The sequence below is a fragment of the Brienomyrus brachyistius genome, chromosome 3, assembly GCF_023856365.1.
Source record: "Brienomyrus brachyistius isolate T26 chromosome 3, BBRACH_0.4, whole genome shotgun sequence".
In the NCBI taxonomy this organism is placed as follows: domain Eukaryota; kingdom Metazoa; phylum Chordata; class Actinopteri; order Osteoglossiformes; family Mormyridae; genus Brienomyrus; species Brienomyrus brachyistius.
In genome coordinates this window covers 18,914,037-18,930,945 of record NC_064535.1, presented here as the reverse complement: position 1 = coordinate 18,930,945, position 16,909 = coordinate 18,914,037, and the positions used below count along the sequence as shown (strand labels likewise).

The 16,909-nt window shown below is 52.2% G+C and overlaps 1 protein-coding gene across 8 annotated transcripts in view; it reads right to left on the bottom strand.

Annotated features, from left to right (window-relative positions):
* Nucleotides 1-16,909, bottom strand: part of birc6 (baculoviral IAP repeat containing 6) — a 76,591-nt gene that overhangs the window by 28,044 nt on the left and 31,638 nt on the right. For 3 of the 8 annotated variants that reach the window (XM_049006837.1, XM_049006835.1, XM_049006836.1), the window contains exons 37-63: nt 16,620-16,808; nt 16,169-16,302; nt 15,904-16,057; nt 15,709-15,828; nt 15,478-15,632; nt 14,428-14,554; nt 13,722-13,832; nt 13,485-13,618; nt 13,085-13,212; nt 12,360-12,928; nt 11,962-12,137; nt 11,769-11,865; nt 11,420-11,614; nt 11,053-11,253; nt 10,475-10,754; nt 9,977-10,233; nt 9,533-9,641; nt 9,135-9,356; nt 8,243-9,041; nt 7,908-8,051; nt 5,989-6,118; nt 5,003-5,134; nt 4,618-4,779; nt 4,335-4,508; nt 1,206-1,402; nt 828-1,128; nt 340-557 (exon numbers count right to left, since the gene is read on the bottom strand). In XM_049006837.1, coding sequence (XP_048862794.1) covers nt 340-557; nt 828-1,128; nt 1,206-1,402; nt 4,335-4,508; nt 4,618-4,779; nt 5,003-5,134; nt 5,989-6,118; nt 7,908-8,051; nt 8,243-9,041; nt 9,135-9,356; nt 9,533-9,641; nt 9,977-10,233; nt 10,475-10,754; nt 11,053-11,253; nt 11,420-11,614; nt 11,769-11,865; nt 11,962-12,137; nt 12,360-12,928; nt 13,085-13,212; nt 13,485-13,618; nt 13,722-13,832; nt 14,428-14,554; nt 15,478-15,632; nt 15,709-15,828; nt 15,904-16,057; nt 16,169-16,302; nt 16,620-16,808 — 5,615 coding nt within the window. The remainder of the gene's footprint in view (nt 1-339; nt 558-827; nt 1,129-1,205; nt 1,403-4,334; nt 4,509-4,617; nt 4,780-5,002; nt 5,135-5,988; nt 6,119-7,907; nt 8,052-8,242; nt 9,042-9,134; nt 9,357-9,532; nt 9,642-9,976; nt 10,234-10,474; nt 10,755-11,052; nt 11,254-11,419; nt 11,615-11,768; nt 11,866-11,961; nt 12,138-12,359; nt 12,929-13,084; nt 13,213-13,484; nt 13,619-13,721; nt 13,833-14,427; nt 14,555-15,477; nt 15,633-15,708; nt 15,829-15,903; nt 16,058-16,168; nt 16,303-16,619; nt 16,809-16,909) is intronic. The other 5 variants (XM_049006840.1, XM_049006841.1, XM_049006843.1 and 2 more) reach the window with 3 other exon arrangements.

The following is a 16,909-nucleotide window of genomic DNA, read 5'->3' as shown; positions in this document are numbered from 1 at the left end:
AAGCAACAAACGATGTTTCAAAATTGAGATTACTTCAGCTTTGTGGCGATGTTATTCATCAAGTGAAACTCATGTAGGTAAATTCAGAATTCTTACCTTTGGTTATCGTGCAGGTGTACTAGTAAATAAATTACTAGTAGCTAATTAACCACACTACAACACTGATGAAATGAATGCAACGCGTAGCAGCGCATCATCCACAGACATCACTATATCAGCCATATAGTCTCAAAAATAGTCCAATACTTTTTTCTGGCCAATCGATCGGTTGACTTATAATATACACACACAGAGACAGACAGACACACACACAGTTGGGCCTGCAGAGGCGAGCCTGACCTCGGCCTGGTTGGTGCCGGCGCTGGGCACTCTGGGCGCATGGTGGCTGAGGGCGGACAGGCAGGCCAGGATGAGGTGGATGGCTCCGATCTCAAGCGCCATGCGGCGCAGCAGCACGCCGTCATCTGTGGTGAGTGGTGTGGAGCTGAAGAGGGCACGCAGCACGTGGAAGGGGAGTGTGGGCAGCACGTTGGCCGAAGGGGACTGCAGGATGTGACCTGTCGGGAGGGAGGCAGAGAATTTGGCGGGTAGAAAAAACCTGAAGTCTGCTGACATCCCACCACAACACAAACTCAAGCTCAAATAGCAACTATTACAAGAAATTAGAACACGGGTGACCTGGGGGTGGGGGGGAGCACAAGCAGACTAATGCGAGTTATTTAGCTGTAAATGTAACTGTAAATGGGGGGAGATGGCTGCTTCCATGTGGCGCTGACATCATGCTAAGAGAAGTGTCTCATGGGGGGGGCGGTGGTTGGCTAACTTACTGCCCTCGCCGTCGTCTGTGACTCCCAGCACCAGCCGAAGGAGACACTGGGCGTGCTTCCGTTCCCGCAAGAGCACTTCGGCATAACCAGGCAACCGAAGGAAGAGGCCAAAGGCAGCTAGAGAGTGGGCGGGGATGGGCGACATGGGCTGCACTGACGACTTGACAGGCGGAGGCTCAGTGGCGATGCTTTCAGGAGCTTCATACACCAGCTCGCCCGACTGCTCAATGGTCACCCACTCGAACTGGTCACTGTCCTTGGGCTTCTCCTGGGGGGCTGACGGCACCGCAGGGGCACTCACCTGTGGAGAATGAAGGGAGTCAATGTGGCGCTTGGCTAAGAGGTATAGCAGGCACCCTGGAGCCCAGGCCCACTTGCCTGCTGGATGACATCGGGGTAGAGCATGGGCAGCCTTTCAGCGATCAGGGCCAGGCCACCCATCCCGGCAAAGACCTGCAGGGGCGACTGGATGGGGCTACTGTCCAGCAGAGTGTCATCCATGGGCGCCTCCAGGCATTCTTCACCCGGGCCCATGGGCTCATCCGGGGGACAGGGGCTCAGCATGTCGCTGTGCTCTGTGGATGGGAGGCAGTTACTACAGGGAGGGGCCACCAGACCAGTCACTCGTGGAAGCTACAGACATCTAAAGAGTTTATAAACTCAAAGTTTAAGAGAAGGAAACCTAATTAAAAGCACTCTACACATAGCGACAACGGACTAAAAATGTAGCCTGATCAGTCAAAGATTCAGGATCCACATCATGTGGCTGTTCTGTGAGGGTATCCAGTCAGAGCCAAGCGACAGGTCATCTTCAAGATCATCACTATGTCCCCCAAACCAATAAGGAGGGGGCAAGCTAAATGATGATTCACTACTGCTGTGCTGAGACCAAATGCAAATCGAAAAGTGAAGTTCTCAGGCAGGCGGGAAGCCAACAACAAAAAGAGGGTGGACCCAACCTAACAGCCCAAACATGGCTAGGGGCTGTGGCAAGGAGGCAAGTGGGGAAGTCAGCAGACCGAAGTGCATTGACTGGTGGGTTTCAGTCGCTTAATTATGGGAAAAAAACTAGTTCGAAAACAGTCAGTCTCTGCTTTCCATGCAAGATGAATTTATAAAGCAGATAAAAGCTTTCAAGGTAATACATGCATGCATCTGGGGGGAGGAGGGTGCTATAAAAAGCTCGATCCATTTGTAGGACAGCATAAAAGGCTTTTAGGATCTTCAGCTTGTGCCCCTGGTCCAAGGACAGACTGGGGACAGCGGTGGGGGGTGCTGAATGGATAGCAAACACTACTTGCTGGGTGTTTTTCTGAAAACAACTCAGGACAGTGGCTCCCAGGCAGGGGTTGCTGGGTAATTCACAGAGAGCTAATAGCCTTAGCTTCATCTACACTGAGGAAGATACCACATTCCTCAGTAAATGAAACCATTCCATGAATCGCCACCTTAGAGGTTTGCGTGTCTCTATGATCCTAGGAGTTGTCTGGGACAATCTCAAAGCAAGTTGTTCCTAGGTGAGCGGCCAGACTTATTCACACGGATGCATATGATGGACAATAAGGACGTTGGACATTGGGGACAGTGCCTTTGGATTGGCAGATTGATGTGGTGGTTCCAATCCTTAAAAAAGTGGACCGGATTATGTGTTCCAACTGCAGAGGGATCACACTCCTCAGCCTTCCTGGGAAGGTGTATGCTGGGGTATTGGAGAAGAGAGATCGCACGAGGAACAATGCGGATTCCGTCCTGGTTGTGGATCACTGGACCAGCTCTCACCCCTCACAGGAACATTGGAGGGTTCATGAGATTTTGCCCAATCAGTCTACATGTGTTTTGATCATGTCCCTCAGGGAATCCTGTGGGGGGTGCTTCAGGAGTATGGGGTCTATTTCTGTGGGCCATCAGGTCCCTGTATAAACAGAGCGAGAGCGAGACATCAATTGTTCTCAGTGGGTGTTAGACATCACAAGGGCTGCTCTTTGTCACAGATTCTGTTCATAATTTTTTGGGCTTTTTAGGGGAAGCCAAGGGGTGAAGGGGGTCCGAGTTGGTGGCCACAGGATTGCATCTTTTGAAGACAGTGTGGTCCTGTTGGCATCTTTGGGCTGTGAGCAGCAGCATGCAATGGGGTGGTTTGCAGCTGTGCGTGAAGCAGAGGGGATGATGATCAGCATCTCAAAGTTTAAGCCTATGGTTCTCGAGCGGAAAAGGGTGGATTGTCCTCTCCTGGTGCAGGATGAATTGCTGCCTCATGCAGAAGAGTTTAAGTATCTTGGGATCTTGTTCACGAGTAAGGGAAGAAGGGAGCGGGAGGATCGACATGCAAATCGGTGCAGTGACTGCAGTATTGTGGATAAAAACTGTTGCGGTAAAGAGAGAGCTAACCTGGAAGGCAAAGCTTTTGATTTACCAGTTGATTTACATTCCTATCCTCACCTATCATCATCATCAGCTTTGATTAGTGCCAAAAAGAATCAGATCAGAAACACAAGCAGCAGAAATGAGTTTCCTCCACAGGGTATCAGGGCTCAGCTTTAGAGACAGGGTGAGAAGCTCAGACATTTGGGAGGGGCTCAAAATAGAGCTCCTGCTCCCCTGCATCAATAGGAGCCAGTTGCTTCAGGCATCTAACTAGAATGCCTCCCTGTAGAGGTGTTTCAGGCATGTCCAAGTGGGAGGAGGCCTCAGAGTAGGACCCAGGACATGCTGGAGAGGTTCTCCCTCTTGGCTGGGTTAGAAATGCCGTGGTATTTCCCCCAGTGGAGCTACAGGAGGTGGCTGAAGAGGAAGAGGTTTGGGCATCCCTCTTTAGACTGCTGTCCCCACGACCCAACCCCAGATAAGTGGCAGGTAATGGATGGATGGATAGATGGATTCCAAACTAAATGTGCTTTTTTGAACGCCACTGCCTTTGGAGGAGTTTATGGAGATGTGTCTGGGAAACGGCTTGACATTGCAAGACCAAAAGACAGAAGCTGGCAAGTTTCTGGTGAGCCACTCACACCGATGGCCTGCATGCCACGTCGGTGCTGTGATGCTGGAGTCAGTTATCGACACTCTGGAGATGAGACCTGCTAGCCACATCACGGGGGAGCTATGAACTGGGCAAGCTCGCCACAAAGGGTGCCCACCATGCAGTAATGGATGCTTCGTGGTGTTAGTGTGTAGCACGCAGAACCAGCCTTATAAATGACCAGGGGTCAGACATGGTTCTTCCTTGACCAATAAAATGTAAAAGCCTCAAAAAAAATAAAAAATCTGGCTCGGTTCCAGCTGAATTTAATGATTGAACTTGGTTTAGGTTTTCCCTGCAGGGAGTCATGTCACGACAGACCCAGAGCACATGAGGAGACTTCTGGAGTAACCTGCCGGCGATGAGCTGGCTGCTAAACCAGACAAATCGATGGCTTTCCAGAAAAGGCCATCACTGCCTTTTTCAGTGGGAAGGTCGGCCTGCGCCACCATACCGACCACACAAGGCCTTAGTCGGTCACAGGAAATCACCTTTCTCTGTGCGTAGCCGTTTGAAGGAGTCCGTCTTTGACAGGCTGGGGTCAGAGATCACCTTCGACCCCAGCTTGACCGTCAGGTCGATGGAGCGGTAGCCCTGGGGCAGCTTACGGTCATATAGGAGGGTGAGCAGCTGAGCCAAGGTCATCTCAGGAGGCAGTGGCTGACCTGCGCGGTGTTACAAGGGAGGTACAAGTTGTAGCCGATGTTTCAGCAGGGTGAAGAAAAGTGAGCAAGGTCAAAGCATCGTTTAGCCTCAAGGCTCCACCTGACGTACCCTGCAGCAGTTTGTGGTACAGGTGAAAGACAGGCACACTGATGGTCTTGGAGGAGGAGTCCATGCCAGAGGAGGAACTCAGCTTGTCAGTCATCACACGGCCCCGTCGTGAAGGGGGGCGGGGTGGGGTAGACACCGCTCTCTTGGACTGGGACTTCAAGCCTGTGAAAAGGTACAGGAGACCATCTAACATTAATCAACCAGTGAACCACAAAGACTGTGGCTGCTTAGACCCAACCTGCCACAATGTGGCTCCACACGCCCTCATCTACATCTCTCTCCTCCACCGTGATGCCTTTAATAGCCATGGCACCTGGAACGCTGGAGGAGGCATGATGAGGGTTACAGAGAGCCACCACTGAAGGGGGCAGGGGACACCACGTACCTGAGGCCACCACTACACTGTAATTGTCCTGAAAGCCATTGTCAGCCTTCATCTTCTCCTTCTCTTCATGGTTCTTCTTCTCCTTGTCTTCCTTTTGCTCATTAATCAGCTTGGCTGTGATGCTGGGGGTATCTGCAAAAGCCGGCGGCAGGGATCAGTGAAATAGGAATTACAGGGCTGGGGGGGAGATACCCACCAAGAGCTCAGGGTGGGTTGGGTCATTCGATGGGTCAGTCACCCATTCACTCGCTCACTAGCACAAATGCACATACAGCGCATCGAATGACAAACCCCCCACCCTACAGCGACTGATGCTTTTCCCCATATCACTACCATATTAAAGGTGACCCTTGGGTGAGGGTTTACAGAACATGACCCTTGGGTGATTGGCAGAAGCCTGGTAAGAGCCAAGCAGCAACTGCTTCCTAGAACCTCCCTCAGAGTGTCCTCCCCACAACCAGACCAGCCAGACAGCCTGGTAAGACAGGGGGCGGAGCTTCCTTCCTCAAGGTCCCCCTGAAATGGACATTCATCACGATGATGCGAGCTCGCTGCCGGATAAAGCAAGCTAGATCCGGAGTGTTGCTGCACTTTCTGGACAACCTGCCTGCCACAGTCCCATTAAATCACCAAGGGGGGGGGGCATAAATTTGGCTACAGACTATTTCAGGAAAATTAAACAGCAGCACTTGGTTGAGGGATCAGGTGAATAATTAGACAGGAGCAAAAGGATCAGCTGGGTCTGGTGGAGTTCACAAGGACATCCCACCAGCTGAAGCACCACTAGTCTTACTGACAGCTGTCGGGGGGTCAGTGGTTGCAATGACCCTCCCTCCTAAGAGAGGATACCAGGCAGACAGGGATAAATGTGAGCAGAGAGCTGGAGGTCATGGTGACATCACTCCCCATCAGGCTGGATGGAGATATTAACCGTCAGTTTGCCGATCCTTGAGTGCCGAAATAGGCTGCGATCCGGGGACACGCACCTGAGACACGGTCCAGGACCTCTGCCAAGGTGGTGGAGATGGGCAAGTGCAGTGTACGGAATTTGTGGCCAGCTCCATACATGGGGTGCTGGATCACGTGACTGGTGGCATTGATGCGGCCTTTATACAGCTGGGGGGGGGACAGGAAACAGAGACATTAGCAAGGAGCGCATTACACATGTCCCACTCCCTTCTCAAATGATGCTTCATCAAGCTTCATCCACATTAAAAGTTACTGTGTCAACCATATTCAGCCCAACCATGTCCGCCGCAACGAGCAAAAAAGAAAGAAATCCCCTGACTATCAGCATCAGGACAGAGGCCCCCCCCAACTCACAGTGATACCTGGGAGAGGATAACAGCGGGTTTGGGCATCAAATGCATGCTGGGATCCTGCTTCCTGTTCTGGGAGAGGCAGCAAGCTCTCGTTCCCAAACCTGGCAGCCTTAACCCAATGGAGACTAGGGGCAGGGACACACTTTCACTGACTAGGGAATTATCACACATTTGTTTCAATTTCATGTACTTACCCCCAGGTAAATAAATAAATTTTTATACATGTATCCATTGTTTAACGTCTGCATTATGTTCTGTAAACACATAGTTTGGAACGCTTACAGAAACACTGTGAAAATACATAGTAAGCACTGGTGCCAGTTTGTTTTGATCTCAGAAATCTAATCATCAATCTGGCGTATGTGAAGATGACTAAACAGAGTAGCTACAACATTAAGATGGATAAATAAATTGGAAAACCTTATGTCACTGAGTACGTTTACTAAGAACACTAAGAAAATCGAATTATTGTGTTAAACCAACTAAAATAGGACTTTTAAAGTACATGTAAACATGTTAGTCCGACTGAAATTGTACCAAACTGAATTTCTCAAAGTTGGACTGAGAGACCCAGATAATGTGACTGGGAGTCGATTTTCTCCTGCATGTATATATTCAATTGGACTCAAAATGGCCTAGGTGTTCTGTGCATCCTCCACAGTGTCCCCCCTGGGCTTTGACCCGGAAGTAACAGAAACAGCCGGTACGCTGAAGAAGCATGGAGTATAGCAGAGGTATTGTTGGTGAACTCCAGCACCATACAGCGTCTCGTTTGTTTAGAAAAAAATTAAAAATGTACCGCACGTACGAAACGTACAGCCCTGTAAAGCTGCCCAACTCACCGAATCAAGTAAAGGGCGCTTTTACCGTATTTTTCCCATGAAATCTAGTGCTGGCGCCAAATGACATCACAACGTGAGGTGGGGGATTTTATTGTACTGAATTTGTTTGTTACTTCTATGACATAAGAGGTCAACCAGAAAACTGCTAGCTAGTCTAGCAGCTCAGGGGCAAATCATAGAACAGGTAGAGCAAAACTGCAACCCCAGCGGATCAGCTGCCCTGCTACCCCTACCGTGCATCCATTCATAAACTGGGCCCCCACAATCTAAAGTGTAAACATGACATTTCACAGTCTGCCCATTAATCAGCCTGTCGGTGTGGGTGATTAATGCCGCAGCGCCAGGCCCCAAACACTTGGTAAATCAGGTAGCTCACAGGGACGCATCTCAAGCGAATTGCGTGTAAATTATGGCCAGAATCCACAGCGCCTCCAACGATTACAATTCCTCAAGCAACTCTAGGTATAGATTTATGAAGTGATATCGGACATAATGGACAAGGACATGAGGGTTTAAAATGCTTCACGATTAAATATCCTTTTGGGCTAAACCGCATCTGCCTGCTACTTTAATCATCTATGTCCAGCATTAATATTCACCTAGCGGCTGATGAAGGTCACACACAGCACTGCTCTGTATTCCAGTCTATTTTCACACATCTCTACTACATAGCCGCCCTCTAGCGGCCAAGCCGCTCTCTACAGGAACAAAGAAAGCAGACCCACAGGCAGGAGAACCCACCGGACAGGGAGACTGCAAGAAGACGGTGACCTTCTCGTCCTCCAGCATGAGCTGCAGGAAGAGACGGCGGATGAAGCCCGAGATGTTTCCAGAGACGGGGACGCTGCCACGCTGGGGGGCTGACTGGAAGAGCTCACACAGTACCTGTAACGCAAGCAGGGGGCATGTCAGCTAAACTACAGCAGCGGGCGGCACTGACCAGCTCTCCAAATTCAGATTTGGGGTACCCAGCGTTAAGTTACTTGGTATTGTGAAACAGAGTAGACAGGTGTCACATGTTACACTGACTTACATCCCACCTCACTCCCCCCCACCCCAGTACACAGCGCCCCCACCTGGGCCATGAGTCGCTGGTTGTTGGGATGGCAGGAGATGCACTGCAGGAAGAAAGCTACGGTGGCGTTCTCGATGGCAGTCCTCTGCTGAGTGGTAAGCCCACCACCCCGGCCAGATGTACCAAGGGCGTAGCGGGAGCCGGAGGGTGGAGTCTGTCCCTGTGGCCCCTGCGTGCTGCCAGTGGCACTCGAGTGGCAGAGCAAGAATAACAGGGCTGTCCACAGCGGGTTCACTTCTGGGCTGCCCAGCCAGTCCTTCATGGCATGGCTGCTCCCCACCTCAGTAAGAAACCGCAATACAGGGGCAACCAGGTCGGCGGTCAGGGGCAGGCGTCCAGGGAAGGGGGGCTGGGCCCGTCGCGGACGCTCAGCTAGCTCAGAAGGGTCAGGGTGTGGAGCCTCGGAGCCAGACAACAGGCTGTAGCAGAAGGCAGCCAGGCTGCGCACCAGTAGCGACGGCAGACCAGAGGCCAGCAGCTGCTCGATGGCACCCGATGACTGGGAGGCGGCTGCCAATGTGGCCAGCTGGCACTCCGAGAGGACGACCGGAGCCCGGGCGTGCTTGGAGTCGTCTGTCTGGGCTGCTGCACTCAGGTCATGTTGTTTCTTGCCATCGTCAGTCATGGAGTGGCGGTGCTGGGCCGGTGACTGCTCAGAGGGTGGGGCTACGATGCCCATCCAGGCCATGAGGAGGGAGAAGTAGTTGGGGTGGATGTGGCACATAGAGCAAAGCAGGCTGTCCACTGCCTTCTTCAGGACCATGTTACAGGGCAGCAGCATGGACCAGTTGTACAGTAACCTAGAGGATGATGAGAGCAGGGTTCAACACTGTACAGGCACACGACACGATTTGCAGTGAGGTCCCCCCAGGACCTGGCCCGGCACAACTCACTGGAAGAGCTGCCGGCTGAGCAACGCAGGCAGGTCATAGTCCACAGGGAGCTCGTAGCTGTGCCACAGCACAGCCGCCACGCAGTGCAGGTGCGAGGGCGATGGCATCAAAAGACCGTACTCTCGGGAGGGGCCACCAGGGCCACCATAGCCCATCTGACCGCTCCGTTTCAGTGCCGCCACGCGTGACGAATCCTGCACCCACTGAAGGAGGGCCTGGATCCTGGGGAGAGGACAAAGTCAACCAGGTTAGACTCAACAGCATGCTCAAGCCCAAAGAGAACCCCCGAGTCTGTTTGAAAGACCAAACAGCTCAAATAATTAAAAATAATAATGAACTCTAGTAAACAGGCTATGAATGCACTCACTCCTAGCCGTTTGTTTAATGCCACACGGTACCTGTCTTTTGTCCCGGGATCCTGGGTTGTGCCGAGCTGGTAGAGGATGTCTATGGTGGAGTCAGACGAGAGGCCATTGAGCCTCCCAAACAGAAGAGGGCTGTTCAGATCTGTGTGGTAAGGAGAGTGTTAGAGCCTGTGGACAGGAGCACTAAAACCCTGGCTTTATCAGAGCTCTGAACCCTGACGACGAAGAGTAGTAATGCTAGATGGTGCTTGAGTATGTGTAACAATACTAAACCCAGAAGGATGCTTCAGAGCACTAAACCCTGAGTAGTAAATTCAGATGATGCCATAGTACTAAATGTGGGAAAAAAGCACTAAACCCCAGCAGCTTTCGACTACTAAACCAATCCCCATGACACAAGAGTACCAAACCCCGACAGCACAACTGCTGCAGAGCACTAAAGCAAACTCCTCCCCCCACACCCGTTAGGACACGCACTGGTGGGGTCGGTCCCAGAGGCAGCACAGTTACGCAGCAGGATGTCGATGAGCTTGAGGCCAATGCGGGTGGACTGCAGGCCGATCTTGACTAGCACGGCTTCAATGTTGGGCGAGTGCATGCCACAGTATGGGGACATCAACAGCGCAGCGCATGTCTGCAGCAGGTTGGCGGTAGGCGCGGCAGCACCAGCCATGGTGGCCTCCAGGTCGCTGACATGCGTCAGGCAGTGATGCAGCAGTCGCAGCCAACCAATGCTGAAGGGGACATGACACATCGACCAATTAAACAGCATGCTTTTCCAGGATTCGTCCTAGCCAGCAGCTTCACTTTACTCACAACTACAGCGGCTGTGCACCATCCAGAATAAACATTTTATTTATTATTTTTTTAATAAGTGAGATTAAACATTCAGCCACATGCTGAAGCCCCCCCCCCCCAAAGTGAGGATTGACCCAGTGCAGAAGCATCACTTCTGATTAATAACGGGCACTCCACCTGGTCTTGGACACCTGGTCCTCGGAGGGCAGGAAGGGGTTGTTGACGGTGGCAGAGGAGGTGTTGCCAAAGGCGGTGAGACCCAGGAGCTTGATCTGTGAGAGGCCAAGTGTGCTAGCATCCCGAGGCCGGTGCAGGCGCAGGCACACAGCCGACGCTACTTCCGCCCGCACCAGCTGAATCTTAATATAGGTGAGGCCGCTGGTCACCACAGGAGCCGACAGCGGCAGCATGTTGACTCCGTCGGCGCTGATCTCCACGGAGACAGAGGAGGGGCAGGCTGGGGTGCGAGGGGGCAGAGGGAGACATCATGAGCTTAAATGTGCAGGTGTCTGAGAGGAGCAAAAATTATTTGAACAGTACAGACCCCCGACTCAAGTCAGATGAGGCTCATCTTATTTTGGCACTGATCCTGGACTGTATTTGGCCAATGAGCCCCAAAGGACAATGTAGACATTAACAAATCCATTCTCAGCGATTGCCCTCTCTGGGGTGGTTGCTAATAAACGGGAGCATGTGGAGCATGACGACAGCGACTCAGGTCTGTAGGCAGGAGGTGGCACGTGATGGACACTCACTGGCGAGTGAGGCCAGGTGGGGCTGTATGTGGACCTCCTTTAGGAGCACAGCTGCCGGCAGATGCACCGTCAGGTCACACCAGGCCTCTTCAGGCAGGAAGATGTATGACCAGGCGGCGGAGCGGGCACGCCGGTGTGGGGGTGTGGCCTGGAGCAGCACCTCCGCCGGCTGGGCCGTGGGACTGCTCGAGGTGATGGTGCCTGGGGAGAACATTAGTGATGTATAAATAGGTACAGAGGTGAGAATCTATCCATTTCTGGAGCTCCGGATTGAATCACAGTGAGTCCTGATGACTGGTATGCTTTGTTATGTTACATCGTTGTGGTACAGAAGGACCCCTGTCCCCAACACTCAAGGATCACACACCGAGAGGGGCAAAGTTGTGCAGTCCCTCTGCATTATCAGGCTCTGAAGCCAGCACCCGAGCCTTCAGGCTGCCGTCTGCTGCCTTCCCTGGCCCCGAGTCTAGGAATTTCATTATGGTGGACACCATGCTCCGTGCTGTGTTCACAATGGCCCGTGTGCTTGTCACCATGTTGTTACAGATCAGTTGTACACCACCTGGGGGTGCCGAAACACACACAAACCAAGTGAGAACAGGGAAGCACTCTGCTCACCAGGAAAAGGAAGTTCAAGGCGGCAATAAAATATCCCGAGTTTCCAAAACAGCTGAGAAGCAGCCCTGGGGAATGCCAGTAGGCAAGACGGGACGTACCCATGTCGTGAAAAGCCTTGAGGGCTTCGCTGGTATCCAGCACCCTCAGAATGAACCAGAGCAGGGGCTCAGAAAGCTGGCAGGTAGACAGGGATCCCTGGAGGACAGGCAACACACAGAAAGGTTACTCCAGAGGTAAAAAGCACTGAGGAGGTTCCAACATGCTAACCAACATGCTCTGAGACGCCCCCACCTGTCTGCCCATATAGCCGCAGGCCATATACGTAAGGATGGGCTGCAACATGACCTGCACGGAAGTGGCCTTCTTGCTCAGCGTGGTCAGGATGGTGAAGAGGCCGTCCCCAACAGAGATAGCATCCAGGCCACCATGGAAGTTCTCATGCTTGGTAAGGTGGAGGCCACTGGCTCCTGGAAGCAAAGCATCATTGAGCTTCAAACAAGAGAGAGAGCAATAAAAAAGGCAACAAAATCTCACTTTCATGCCACACTGAGCCAGATAGGAATTGTTGTGGACATTTCCATTAAAAAGAAAAAAAAGAAATTTTTTTTAAAAAAATCGCAGATTTACAAAGGACCCACTGGTGGCCACTAGTGGTATGATGGAGATACTGCCCTGACTGTTTGACTTACCTATGATCATGGCCATGGCACTGCTGTTGCACTGGCCCAAAGCAGACAGAATTTGGCTCATGACCTGCTGATTGGCCAGCACCAGGTCAGCCACGCCTGCTGCGGGGCCCTGTGGGGAATTGGAACCCACGCTGGAGGACTCCTTGCTGCCACAGACCTTCTCCTCGTCAGAGACGCTGTCGCAGGCACTGCTGCTGGAGGGCAGCATGCGGCCGCTGAACTCACGGTCTCCAGACAGTGGTAGCTGCACCAGGGCATTGACCAACCTGAGCAGGTCGAACATGAGCTGGTCTCGGGTGGTCTCACCGCATGCAGCCTTGGCATCGCCTGGGCGGATGATGTTGGCGAAGAGGCCGCCAAAGCAGGCACGGGCCCCCACCGAGCTGTCCGAGCCACTGCGTGACACCACCTTGTCTGAGCAGGTGATGTAGTGGTGCACTAAGAAGGTGATGGACTCGATGACGGCCGAGATGGTGCTCACCGACACCACCTCAAAGTTCTGCTCCAGGGTGAACTCTAGCAACTTCACCTGTGCATCCAGTGGCCCCTGGCCCGACTGGAAAGGCCCTCTAATGGAGCAAAAGGGAACATGGCATAGAATATGCTTTAGGACATGGGGTCTTATCACAGACAACCAAGTTAATCCACCCATATCCAGACTGTCTGCATTTGGCCCAGTACCCAAAATTATTCAGATCTAAAGTTCATTAGGTGACCTGGCCTACCTGTCAGTGGACAGGATGTGTATGAGTTTCAGCAGGAACTCGCTGAACATCTGGGGGCAGGTGGAGGACAGGTGCACCTGCAGCCTGGTGAGGAACTCCTGCATAGCCTGCGTGGCCGTGGGACCGACCTGTCGTCACCAAACAATGACATCACATGCCTCCCTCCTCCAACACAGCCTGCTTACAAAACCAAGACCCACTGTGCCCCCCATTAAGAGATTAACCCACTGATCTATCATGTTGGCTGGAGTGTGTTTGGTATACTAAACAGTCGAATGCTTTATGGTTTCCTCAAAATCAACAAACATTTCGCAAGAACGCAAAGTTGCTTCCATCAGTGGGAGGGACAAGTGCAAGTCTCTGCCCCCCAATGGCATCATGATAAGGGAGTGAAGCAAACCTGGGAGCTGTGCTGGCTGGTGCTGTAGGGGCCAGTGCCAGAAAGGAAGCGCACAAGAACGTGGACCAGGGCTGGGTCCGACACCATCTGCTGGGCTGTGCTCTCATGGGTCCCTAGGATGCCAATGGCCGAGGCTGAAACACATAAATGTATAGGTTCACATGCAACTATGTTGCTGGGAAGCCAGAGTGTGTGGGATGGAAAAACCAGAATACTGGGGGGGGGGGGAGCACTCACGGCTGGGCTGCATGTTGGTCATGAGAGTGAGGCTGTGGAGAACCAGGCACCAGGTCCGCAGGGAGACGTTGAGGTACCAGGCCAGGACTGTGAGGAAGCTGCTTATGGAGGCTGCAGAGGAACAACAGACAGCCGGGTGAGAAACCGAGGAAGAGTTCAGAGGAGAAGCCAGCATGGGGCAGAGGTGGGAGTACCGACCCTAAGCAGCTACAGCTCTATGAGTCCATGGCAGATCAATCACAAGAGAGAATATGCTTCGGAGTACAGGAGAAAACCTCCATTCAGGTAGGAGAGTGCAAGCGCCTCCAGATCGACGAGAGAACATCAAAATGCCACAAGCTGTCACAGCTGCTACTGGCCCTTGGTCTTACAGGCTGGCTGACCTTAGAGACCCACCCACAGCCCCGAGCAGGACACCACTGAAGCCTCCAGGACAATCACCCTCTCTGGACTCGATATACAGCTCAGGCTGAAGCAGGCAGGATAGACTGATGCATTAAGGCTGTAAGGTTAAATTTACCATCCAGGTGCCCATCTCCCCCTTCAGCCTTTGTGTATAAGCCGTGCCAGACTAGCTGATCTGAGAACAGATGGCTACTCAATATTCAGGCAAGCATACATTAACCTTTACATCAACTGCACTGGAGACCCAAAATGCAAGAGAGGCCACTGATGAGGCCAGAGTATATGAGGAGGTAAAGCTGACCTTGATTCAGAGGGATGGTGGGAACTCGGCTGGAGTTAAACAAAAAGACGTCAGAAGTGCTCTCCTCACTGCCACCCGAGGAGGAGTTGAGGCTGAGGGTCAGCCAGAGCTGCAGCAAAGACTCCAACTGCAGGGAGAAACACAACGAGTGGAAATCATGGGCTGGAAGTCAGAGTCGCTCCGAAGTGGGACCACAGGAAGGGAGCCAGAGCCACTCATGTCGCGGGGGAGGGGATCACGGCCTAAGGAGTTAGCGCCATTTAAAGGGGGATCAGGCTATGGAGTCAGAGCTGCTCAGACCGGGAATCACAAGAAAAGAACATAAGAAATTTACAAATGAGAGGAGGCCATTCAGCCCATAAAGCTCGATTGGGGAGAACTTAACTAATAGCTCAGAGTTGTTAAAATCTTATCTAGCTCTGATTTAAAGGAACCCAGGGCTTTAGCTTGCACTACACTAACAGGGAGACTATTCCATACTCTAACTACACGCTGTGTAAAGTAGTGCTTCCTCAAATTCATTTTAAAATGTTCCCCCGCTAATTTCCACTTATGGCCACAAGTTCTAGTATTTAAACTAAAATTGAAATAACCATTTGGCTGAACAGCATCCAGACCTGTTAGAATCTTATATACCTGGATCATATCCTCCTTTAGTCTCCTTTGCTCGAGGCTAAACAGATTCAGCTCAGCTAACCTCTCCTCATAAGACATTCCTCTAAGACCAGGAATCATTCTCATAGCCCTACATTGCACCTTTTCCAAGGCAGCAATGTCCTTCTTAAGATATGGTGACCAAACCTGCACACAGTATTCTAGGTGGGGTCTTACCAAAGAATTATATAATTGTAGCATAAGGAGTCAGAGCAGCTCAGAGTGGGAATCACGGGATAAGGAGTCAAGACAGCTCAGGGAGCATCTCAGACAGATTGTGAGGAATCCCAGGCAGCTATAGCACATCATACCAGAGAAATGACTGTGACCACACTAAGCACCTGTTACAGTAAGGGGTTGTTCAGGGCTTCAGAGAGTGGCTGAGCTGGAACCTACCTGCACATGGTGCACCTGTAGCATGGAGAAGAGCTTGTTGAAGCAGGCACTTAGCATGGGGATGGAGGAGACCTGCACCATGAGCCCACCTCCCTGTGAGGAGGGCTGCAGGCCTCGCAGAAGTGCGTCGTCCGTTCCGCTGGAGGCCTGGGTTACTGCAGGGGAGTGAGACAGACATGTAACGTGCATCATGTGCATGTATGCATGTGCGAGTGCAGGCATATCGCGCACCTGCAGGGGAGGAAGCAGTAAGCGCCTGCAAGATGGAGTCCGCTTCCAGTGTGGCCATCATCTTCAGCATCAGCTCTGCCTGCTGCTCCAGCCCCACCTCCAGCCGAGCGTCCAGTGCTGCTGGGGACCGAGGCGGCCGGGTCAAAAATAGGTGGGGATCTCCCCAAGGTATAGCAAGCATGTGAATGACCTCACCTTGTGAAACGGAGATGGACAGACTCTGCGAGCCGGGCTTCTCGGGGCCTGCTGGGGATTTGGACACCGGCACACCCATGCCTCCAACATAGGGATTGTAGCTGTATGTGCCATAGTCAGCACCCCAGTAGTCATACCAGGTGCTGCTTATGGGCTTGGGGGGGGAGGAAAGAGACGTCAACCTCAGGACGTCATGTGGCAACCAGGCAGGGCGGCCGGCATGCAGAAATAGGGAGACAAACTGAGAAAGGCGGACGTACTGTACCTTAAAGACTTTGGCAGCGAGGGGATCTTTTTCCAAATCAACATCTAAAGGATCAATATCAACATCCATGAGGTCTTGTAGCAAGTCAAAGTCTATGTCTTTATCTTTTTCCAAAGAGGCCAGAGGTGCTGCACCTTAGGATAATGAAAACAGCTTTGATGTTGCCAAGCAAGGACCATTAATAGGCCTCTGAGAGTGTCTGCTGATATGGTCTGCTGATGTGGACCGTAAACACACAAGACAGAACAGAAGTGAGGACCAAAGGGCTATGAGGAGGCAAAACCCTGGCCTGTGCACACATGGATGTACTGATGGGCAGGGAAGGCAACAGTGATTGGATAGAAGCAGCTGATCACGTCACTCAAACAGCCCATAGTATAACTGAACACAAACAAGGGCATGCAGGGTCTGTGCAAAGGACACAGTGACACAGTTAGGCCTACCAACGCACTTTGGAAAACAGAGGGTGTCCCCAAGGTACCTGCGATGATATCGGGGGCCAGGGCATCATCGAGGGACTCCCCGAGAGGAACAGGGGTGGGCTGTGGTAGGGTCTCATCTGAGTCCACGGCCACCGTAGCCTCTTCAACCGCAGCCCCCTCGTCCATCCCCTCCAGCGTGGCCGGGGACAACAGCTCACCTGCGTGAAGGCAGGACAGCCCAGTTACCATGGTGATAACCATACTTTAAGACACTGGCCAACACGAGCGGTACGGTCCTGCCCACACCCAACGGTATGCT